Genomic DNA, 10,965 nt, shown 5'->3' with positions numbered 1-10,965 from the left:
ACCTTTTACATGTTTAACTTGTACATTGTGGCATTTTTAAGCGGAATTCAGTGGTTTGCTTGCGTAAAACAGACGAGCTTATGCAGCCAGATATACGATCAAAGTTAGACAGGATAACCAGTGGAATTAATTCCACCACTGACTCAGCCGCTGCACAATCGTTAAGCAGGCCACACAATAGCCTGGACAATCTCATGTGGTAGATACTATGAGTCCGTATGCTAAACGTTTACAACCTCTTTAAACCACACATCACTGCGTTATTCTGTGTTATGCCTTCACTCCTCAACTTCCAAACGAAGGACCGATGCTTTCGGTGATCTGTGCCGATCGACGATCCGGGGTGGATTACTCGGGCCTGTATCCCAGCATGGGCCCGGAAGTTGTTTGGGATTTCAGGTAAGAGATCCCGGAGATGCTGCCTTCGCCTGAGAAAACAAACCGTGCTCTCGCCCCACAAACAGACTAAACGGAGTCGAACGTCAGGTGAGGAGCGCGATTTAGTCGACGTACGCCGGCATTTGTTGCCCAAGGAAGCGGACAGCGGGTCGCGTATGCAGCTATGTTGTGTTTAGACGAGTTTCCATGCTAACGTTAGCTAGCCAGACGGCATCCGAGCGCTGGGTGCCATAGCAACGCCAACGGGGCTCTCCAGAAACAGGATTCCGCTTTAGTTTGTCACGGCGAAATGTCGAGTGTGTGGGCAGTAACACACCGCCTCTCCCCTCGCTGTGAGTTATGACATTAGTTTAGTCGTTTGTTTTTTAAGTTTTGACGGCGTCTGTGCCCCGTTCTGTACCCGTCGCGTTTCGTTAGCTCATTAGCTACAGAAGCTAAGCTTAGCTCGCCTGCGCGAGACGGGACGAGCCGTTTGAGCGTGCTCTGTCAATCATCCTAGCGAGCTTAGCGGCTCGAGACGGTCGGCGACGGCGCTGAAGACGGGACACGCGACGCTCTGAGAGCGTCAACAGTGTTTATGTCACCAGTAACACCAGTGACAACGTCTTCCTTTTCTCCTGCTGGTTCTAAATGCCGTTTTATTCAAATAACTACGTGCAAGCACTGAAATTACAGCCGATGTCACTAAATGACTCGCGGGGAAACGTGTGGCGCACGAGTCTGTCCACTCCGGGTCTCCCAGAACCAAACTTTGCATTTTTGCATAAACCAAACAGAAACGTATAAGCGCCCTGGCGAATGCTAGGGCATAAAGAACGGAATCTGTCATTTGTGAATGAATGTGTTGGCTGACAAGGCTGGATCTGCAGTGCCTTCTGTGAGCTATTCTGAAGTTGTATGATTCCTGTCCTTCACTTTAAGAGGATTTTATTTGATGCCAGGATATCAAGATTGGACCTGTATGAAAATATGTGCTAGACAAGCATACACATTTTTTTTTGTTGGGAAGTGTTTTGTCTGCTTTAATAGAGTGCTAATATAACATATTTTGCTATTACTGTAAATATGTACCATTCACCATTATCATATGATGAGGCAATCGTGTGAGAACATCTGCCTGTGGTAGCACTGTCATCGTTTCTTGCTCTTTTCCCTCTCTGCTTTCTGATAGGTCAGGCGTTAAGGGGCGGGGCATCTTTTAGCATACTGTTTTCTTAACCTGTCTTGTAGGTTAAGGCAAAGATTCAGGACTTATTAAAACTAGGCAATAATTGCTTGCGGTAGGATTTTGAATACCATATAAACAATTAGCTTAATCAAACACTAAAGCCACATGGCTAATTGAGGAATATGTAAGCTACGCAAATCAGCAAGCGTTGGTTCTTTGTTGCTGAAATTAGAGGAAGAGATTCTAGATCTTCAAACGACACAACTTTATATATCACATGTCTGGACTTGAGTTAAATTAGAGTAGTGTGATTTTATGAAAATATTTGCAGTGATTATTAGACTGCTGCTGTGCTCTAGAATTGCACCAGGCTGACAGTTTTTCCTGTGGTTTCTCTTAGTTTTCAGGCAGCTGTGTGAGAATGAATGCTGACGATTGCAATGGCCGTTCTTACATGTCAGGTATTAGGAGGTCTTATTGATTTTATCTGGTATAGTTTTCTGCCTTTCGGCCTCTGTTTAAAAGTAATGGTGTATGTGCTTCATTGTGTGTGTATGTTTGTTTGTGTGTGTGTGCGCGCCTGTCTGATTGTCCATTTGCAGGCAGTGGAGATTCTTCAACAGAACGGGAGTTTTTTGCAGGGTTAAGGGGACCGACAGTGAGCACTCCTACCAGTCAGCACTCCTCTCCGAGTCGCTCCCTCAGTGGTCCGTACCTTATATGTACCGTTGTATACTTCACCCTTCAAAAACATCAAATCTGCATGTGGAACTCTATCTTACAGAGATTAGTTAATTATGTCACATGCCCTGTGTTGTTTTGTTTTGGGTGTTTTGTTTGTTTGTTTTTTTGCCTGTATGGCACATACATGTGGTTCATTGCTCTCACTCTCTCTTACTCCCTTTCTCTCTCTATCACATACACACCATGTACACCTCCATCATTCCAGCTAACTCCATCAAGGTGGAGTTGTACAGTGATGAAGAAGCTGGGGGTGCCCCACTTGCAGAGCGCAGAGGAGGAGAGAGGGATGAAGGGTGGAAAGATGATAAGGGAGATGTCATGGAGGAAGGGGGAGTGGAGATGGGCGGAGGCATGCGTGGTCAGGGAGGCAGCGGCTGTGGGGAGATGGGCAGCCCCGAGCCGGCTTCCCCCGGACCCATTCGGCTCCCCAATGGAAAACTGAAGTGTGACATATGCGGAATGATCTGTATCGGCCCTAACGTTCTGATGGTACACAAACGCAGCCATACAGGTCAGTATGACTATATTTGTTTACATTTCACATGAATTCGGACGGGTTTCTTTAAGGAGTGATCGTTGTGGGTGCCCACAGGTGAGAGGCCGTTCCACTGTAACCAGTGCGGCGCTTCCTTCACACAGAAGGGCAACCTGCTTCGCCATATTAAGCTCCACTCTGGTGAAAAGCCCTTCAAATGCCCTTTTTGCAACTATGCCTGCCGTCGCCGTGATGCGCTCACAGGACACCTCCGCACCCACTCCGGTGAGTCTGCACCAGCAGCTAGCAACAAGGAGTCCAGAAAAAGTGGAGAAGAAATTGTTGCAGAATATGTGGCTGAGAAATTGTAGAAATGGAAAATTGTGTGGGATGAATCAAATCTATTGATGTAGTGCTGAAAACACTTTAGACTGTTGACCATAATGAGTCGTCTGTATTGAAATGGACTGTTGACTTGTAGCTTGAAAGAAATTCCCTTAAAGACTCAGCAGTTCTACCCAAGGATAGCTTTTCTGGTGGCAGTAAAAAAACACCAACAATAACCCACAGAAGACCTTGTCGTGTAGATGAGCTCTGAGTGTCACTGAGTATTTTCACATAAATGGCAGTGACCTCCCTGCAGTCCCCCACATGACATTTAGAGTAATATGAAAACAGGATATCCTGCGTGTGCTCTCAAAAATATTGATGCACATTCACCTGTAATAATGTCAAGTGTATTTCTTATCACCCTTCCGAATGTGAAGTTTCGGAGAAATGACAACCAAGAGTTATGGATTTCTCTGAAATGACATAAACCTCTGGCCATAAGTGCTGTGCGGTTTTCATTAATATATATATATATATATATATATATATATATATATATATATATATATATATTTATATTTATATTTATATTTATACACACACATATATATATATATATATATATATATATATATATATATATATATATATATAAAAACAAATATAAATATATAAATATAAAACCATATATATAAAACTATATATATATATATATATATATATATATATTACACACACACACACACACACACACACACATATATATATATATATATATATATATATATATATATATATATATATATATATATATATATATATATATATATATATATATATATATATATATAAAAGTTATTTATATTAGTTATAAGTTATTTATTTATTTTCCTCTCCAAATGTCCTAATCATATCATTTTGGGAAATTATTTGAAAAGAACTTCAGTGTAGTTTCACTCTGGAGAAAGCCACCTGAACTCAGTGACTCAGTTTTTTTTTTTGTTTTTTTTTTTTTATCATCACATTATTTGACAGCCTATCTTATCATTACTCAAAAATTAGTAGTATAGTAGACTGAATGTCTCTTTATATGGAGGCAGGAAAAGATTCACATAATATCTGCATCTGCATGGCTAATTTATTTCACTGTCACTAGTTGTAATACAGAGAACATTCTGTTTGTTATTATTTGTAGATTTGCTAAACCATGTGAAAGCCTAATTAACTACAATAGATTTAACCCATTAGGTCAGTGATTGTGTTTGCTTGTTTCTTCTTTTAGCGTCATCTGTCATATTTTCAAAGTTTGCTTCCAGGGGCCACATGTGTCAGATTGAAGTTGACTGATTTTTCATATGTGCTTATTTTGTTATGTCTGTGGCAGTGGTAGCCTAGTGGGTAGGACGTGAGGCTGTCAGTTGGAAGGTTGTCAATTCGAGCCCCAGCTCTGCCATGCATCCCCCGTTGGGCCATTGAGCAAGGCCCTTAAGTATAAAGTATAATGCTTTTACAGTAATGTGATTTTTAAAAAAGGGAAGCTGTGCTTTAAAAACAAAAAATGACATGTCAACATGTGAGGGTTTGAGAGTTTATACATGGGCACAAAGCATATTTTGAGATTAGTTTTTAATACTAATTATTATAAATGTGCTGTATGTTCATGTGCATATTCCTTTATAAAAGACTAAATTTATTTCTCTCTTTCACCCACAAGTACATATACACATACATAGTTTAACTTTTATAGGAAGTCAGACTTTTATCCTTTCAATAATAATACCAATCATAGTAGTAATAATAATAATAATAATTACTATTATATTATATATTAATAATTATTATTACAATAATAATAATAATTATCATCATTATCATTGCTGATGTTATTTGAACACCACTTGATTTTAGTTAATTACAAAATTCATTACATAGGAAAGAATACCCATAAACTCTTGCTCATAAAGTAAATTAATTAACATCCAACAAATTGTTACAAATAATTACACAAAACATTAAATGAGAAGTTTAAACTAGTGTAAACAATGTGTTTTACTCCAGAGTTAAGAAATATAAATAAAGCCTAGTTTCACTGGACCCCTGCTCATGACACAGCATTATTCATGTAAATGTTAATCTGAAACAAATGGAAATCTTTGAAAGAAGCACAGAATATGAATGGACTTCTTACTGCTGAGCAAAATGCTTAAAAGCCCTAATGTCTTGCAAGCATAGTGCCAAAATATTTGTCCACTCTGTATTTTATAATTGTTAGTTATAGCCACAACCAACAATAAATATAATGAAGTCCCCTGGAGAAATTGAGTAATGAGGAGGTAGTCACTCAAATAAAATAAAATAAAATAAACCTTTAATGCTGCTCTTAAATAAAACAATTAAAATGTATATCACTCCCTCCCCCACCCCAAAGTGCTTAACTACAGTGTCCAAGGAATCGGTATGTAAAAACTTGATCTGATCTTTGCGGTCAGGTGCAAATAAGCCTGTTTTCCTGATAACAGCAGCTCCTGTTTGAATGAGCAGCTTTTTTTCCCACACTAGGACGATTCCAAACACATCAGATTATTAACACTTGTGATTTTGCTTCCTCCAAAATTGCTGTTTTTTTATTTATTTTTGCACACTGAATCCAAATATGTTTTCAGAATTTCTCTATCATCCATATTTTTTTGTTCCACTATAGTCATATGTCATTGTGTAACCTATAATATTGTAAAGCAGGATCAGGGAAAGTTGATCCCCTGTAAGTTGGGAGACTACTGCTGGACACTGAAAGGGGATGTTTCTGAGGTCATTTTTAAAAATAAGTAATATATCATTAATCTAAAATTTACGCTTAAAAACCATATGTGAAAAATTCATAAAATATATATGAACTACACATACATAAAACATACTATAAGATAATAAAAATAAAATAATACTATAATAAAAAATGTAATACAGTTCATCTTCAACAAAGCCACTAGTTAACATGAAAATAATCATTCTTGGAAATAGTCCACCTGTATAAATCTATAACTATTTGGGGAATTATGTGATTAAAGGGAGAACAATAATTATTCTTCACATGCAGTCACATGCAGTCTTCACAGCACTTCACAGCACATTGTCGTCTTCACCAGTAACCGTTCTGTGCGTGTGTGCTGCCAACCTGGCTGGCTGCTGCACACATGGACTGAAAACTCTTGTACACTTATTACCAAAGAGCCAATGTCAGTCAATGAAACTGCCTCTTCTAAGCCAATATGCTAGGCAGTCAGGCACAAAGACCTGATCTTGTATATCTCTGCCTGCTTGAAAGTAGCCCAGAGGGGCTATAATGCTTCAAGAATTTAATAAATATTTAAAGAAACATCATAAATTTTGCAAGTAAGACTTTATAATCAATGTAGGACTTAATACGAAACCTTATTTTGAGCAGAATTGGTGTAGTCAACAATACTTCTGTTTTTTCTGTTTCTTTCTGTTAGAAAGATATTTCTGAGCACAAGGCTTTTATGTCTTTAACTCAGAATAACATTTGTATTTGTGTTGCTGAAACAATACTTTTCTTAGAATTTATTAGAATACATTTCTCTGCAGAGAGCTTTGATGTCTTTTACATGGAATTCAATTTTGTGTAGTTGTGTTGCTGAAATTGTCCAAATAAATAAATATAGCATCATAAGTATAAAGTATCACAATTGTGAAAAACAATATTTTTGTGAATTACATGTCAGGAGGTTGTAAATAAGCAATAACAGTAAGGAGTCTAAGGCAGAACTTAGACTCCATATTGCACTTTTAGCCTCTGAAAAATCCCATTTTCTTAGGGCAGTAAAAATGCATCGATGTGTCATGATGCATTAATATGATGATAGCAATACAAATACATTGATTTTGAAATGTTAGAATCTATTCTAATAATATTCAATAAAATATGCGCACATATTTTGCCTAAACTAAATTTCTAATGCTAGCATCAGATATTTCGACCCCTACGATTTACACTAACAAACTGATAGTTCTCTGTAATATAAAATATAATTTAGGCAAGAAGCAAGTGTGCTTTCCTGTTTGCCTGTTAAAGTATCGTGGTCTTGATAGTATAAATCCTCAGTACCAAATGAAAACTATAAGTTCAGCCTGGGGCAGGCAGTCAGCAGGTCATTGGCTAGTATAGCCAGTGATCAGTCTGGGCTATGCTGCTACGCTGAAGTCAGACGCAATATTTTAAGGTTTTTCCAAAATCAGAGACAGAAAAGGACTGTTGGAAATAGTAATTGAAGAGATCAGTAACCACGTATCGGAGAGATATCAACATGGCTGGAATCGTTTAACAACAAACTTGTAATATCTACATGCTTAGTGGTGATTTAATTATATTTTAAAAATAAAACCTATTGCTGATAAGAATTATGGAAAGAACCTAGATGGTATTGAGTCAAGTACACACGATATTTGTCTAAACCATGGGTTTTCAGCTCTGGCCATGGTGCCCCACTTCCCTGCACAAGTTCAGGCCTTTTCTTCTCCAGCACACCTTATGTCCCACTGCTAGAGTTTAAAACCTGTCTTCTCAAGCAGGGGTGTTGAGCCCAGTCCTTAGGGAAGCCAGTCCATGTTTTCATTGTGTACCAGTTCCCAAGCCACCCGGCCAGAGAACGGCAAGTAACTCAGTTGGTTAATATGCTTAAAACTCAAATTGTTATGTAGTTTACACTGTCACCCTGCATTATTTCAGTCTCCTCTCCAACCGTGGGGAAGCCCTATAAGTGCAGTTACTGTGGCCGCAGCTACAAGCAGCAGAGTACACTTGAGGAGCATCGAGAGCGTTGCCACAGCTACCTTCAAAGTCTGGACCATCAGCCTGCACACAGCACCCAGTCTACACAGGGTGAGTTGCAGAGTACTTCCAGAGTGCTGAAAGACTGGGCTGTGTGTGCGTGCGGCGTATGTGTGTGTGTGTGTGGGGGGGGGTGCGCGCACGGCGTGTGCGTGTATGGCCGTGCGTGTGTGCTTACACTTTCTCTTGCTACATTGTGCAGGTGAGGACTGTCGTAGTATGGACATGATGCCTGATGCCCTGATCCCGCCCTCAGAAAAGATGACCTTCATTGAACGGGTGGCCAACAGCATCACTAAAAGGAAACGCTCCACACCTCAGAAATTCCTTGGTGGGCAATTTTTGGCATGTCCCTAAGCTTTCAGATTAGGCACAGTTCAGTGCAGTGGTGAGGAGCTGCATAAAGCATTGTTAATTATTATTATAATATTTTGCTTTTGAAGTATAGATATCAAAATATGAAGATAGAATCTATCATACCACACAGTTGTTTTGTGTTCTGTGAGCATCCTGGCATCTCAAATGAGTATCACAAAGCAACCATGTGATCTAACAAATGTGTTTTTGGTCAAAATAATGCTGATCAGTTTGTGCTCTTACCATCTTTATGGTTCACTAATATGTGTTTAACAAATTTAAAATTGTAATATTCAGCAAAATAGCCACAAAACAATATTTTTTGTATATCCATTATCTTATTGCTTTACAATGACATGACTGGCATCAAAGTACTTTCAGTGTATTATTGTACTTACAGTGTATTGCCATGTCCCTGTATGTTTAGGGGAAAAGCACATGCGACTGAATTTGTCTGATGCACCTTATGAACTCAGCTCCAGTCCTGACAAAGAGCGTGATGTGCTGGGCTCACACGCTGGGGTGGACCCCACTGCCCTGGTGGCTATGGGAAGCCGTTACCTCAGGGGGCCCCGAGGAGGTGGAAGTGGAGGTGAAGACGTCGAGTCACCCCACGCCCTTAGGCTGCCCCCCCCTCACCCAGCCTGCATGTCGGAGTTCACCCCCGTCATCAGCTCTGTCTACCCCCACATCACGCCCCTTGGCCAGCGCCTGAACTGCGGAGGGGGCGTGTCACTGGGCCTGGCCAGCAGGGAGGCGGGAGAGGGCCACGAGGATGCGCCTGCTGGCCGCAGCCTCGCTGCCTCGCCCAGCAATGGCTGCCAGGACTCCACGGACAACGAGAGCATGCCAGAGGAGCCGTGTGTGGTAGCCGCAGTTCCCACTGGGGGGTACAACCACCGCGGGCGCGAGCCACGGCACAGCCCCAGTCACGCCAAAGAAACGGACCACGAGGGCGAGAGGGAGAGGGGGGTACCCGGCGGCCCGCCGGGGGTGCCAGCCAAGAGCAGCCCTCGCTCGCCAGCCGCCTCGAGGGAGGTCATGCAGGTGGTGGACGGGGAGGGGCGGCCGGTGCGCTCCTTCCGCTGTGAGCACTGCCGCATCTTCTTCCTGGACCATGTCATGTTCACCATCCACATGGGCTGTCATGGCTTCCGACAGCCCTTTGAGTGCAACATCTGTGGCCACCGCAGCCAGGACCGCTACGAGTTCTCCTCGCACATCGTACGCGGGGAGCACCAGGTGGGCTGAGCTGGAGAAAGGCGGCAGGTGGCGGGGCTGGTTGGGGGGCGGGACGGGCTTTTTGGAAGAGGGTGAGTTTGCTGAGAGATTGGCATTTGCTGCTTGGAGGTTACGCGGTTTGGTCTGCACCAGGTTGACAGGCGGCAAGACAAATGAGCACTTGTTTTTACTGATTGTAAACACCAGGCTTTCTTGTAGAAGGCTAATTGGCACAGGCACAAAGTGAAGGCGCCAGGCGGAGTATTACCTGGTGCTCAGAGAGATCAAATATATAGAGAGACTAGATTAGAACGGAGGGAATAAATCCCACAGTCTGATTGCACTCCCAAATCAATTCATTTGGCAAGACATGGCTGTTTTGCTTTAGAAGTGCCTTTCTTCAGTGGGGTTTACCTTGTCTTGGTTAGCTAGAGAAACTTGGTGCTTGAGCATGCTGTTGCAAGAGGCAGGGCCAGTGATGTCTTGCTAGCAGCATTTTCACACAGTCTGTATGTAAGACGTTTTAAGTGTGTGTATGACTCTGTGTGTGTGTATGTATGTGTGTGTCAGAGAGAGAGAGAGAAAGAAGCCTAGAAGCTTGCTGCTTAAATGAGACCCACAGTTGTATTCTAAGACGTAGAGACTTTATTTGGACTCCTTTTTCAGTTGTCCTACGGGGCTATGGTACCTGGAGGACTCAGGGAGGGCAGAGAGGAAGGCGGGAGCATGTGCTGGGAGAAAGGAGGTCTGCATGTTAGCCATACAAACGGAGCACACACACATATTGCCTTAAATAGTTCCTTTATATTAATCCTGTATGATACACTCGTTGAACTGCATACGCTGTTTGATACTGTTGGTTTCAGGAAGCACAGCATGACCCATTGCCAATTGCCTAACCATGGCATTCTTTACACTTGAGACAGCATGGCAAACGTAAGTCAAGGAGGATTAAGAATTAGGCCAAGCCTTGGACAATTGTGTATATATGTTGGTTTTTTTTGTTTTTTTTAAAAAAAAAAAAAACAAACAAAAAAACCAGTGTACACTAATTGTCTATTTAAGTTTAAATTAACTTGAACTATTTTGCCTTAGTTTTTGAGTGTACAGTGGAGGATAACCTTTGTCCTATTAAAACTCTTGGACTTGCTGGTTCCCTTGTGCCTCAGATCTTGATTGTTGTTTTCGTCTAGACAGACCTCACCTCAGTGGCGATGATGAAGTTTATTGTAAAAAAACAAAAAAACAAAAACAAAACATCTTCAGGACTACAGAGGGTTTTTGTGTCATTTTTTGCAGTATGAAATCCAACCTCTGCGACGAACTTATTGATGATGAAATGATGGGTTTCATGAATCGCTTCAGCTAATTCAAGGTACACTGACTTTACTGGAGTGCACCCGGTCTGAACATTGCGTGCGCTGC

At 41.3% G+C, this 10,965-nt stretch overlaps 1 protein-coding gene across 1 annotated transcript; it reads left to right on the top strand.

Moving 5' to 3' along the window:
- Positions 1–399: 399 nt before the first annotated feature.
- ikzf4 (IKAROS family zinc finger 4) lies at positions 400–9,570 on the top strand. The gene is made up of 8 exons (XM_035522504.1): positions 400–486; positions 1,968–2,028; positions 2,170–2,274; positions 2,517–2,822; positions 2,904–3,071; positions 7,861–8,013; positions 8,165–8,293; positions 8,747–9,570. Exons 2-8 carry the CDS (start codon positions 1,989–1,991, stop codon positions 9,568–9,570), a joined length of 1,725 nt encoding a protein of 574 aa, XP_035378397.1. The 5' UTR covers positions 400–486; positions 1,968–1,988.
- Positions 9,571–10,965: the final 1,395 nt, after the last annotated feature.

This window comes from Electrophorus electricus, chromosome 24 (assembly GCF_013358815.1).
Source record: "Electrophorus electricus isolate fEleEle1 chromosome 24, fEleEle1.pri, whole genome shotgun sequence".
Classification (NCBI taxonomy): domain Eukaryota; kingdom Metazoa; phylum Chordata; class Actinopteri; order Gymnotiformes; family Gymnotidae; genus Electrophorus; species Electrophorus electricus.
Note: the sequence above shows the minus strand (reverse complement) of the source record. Positions and strands in the feature narration are given on the sequence as shown.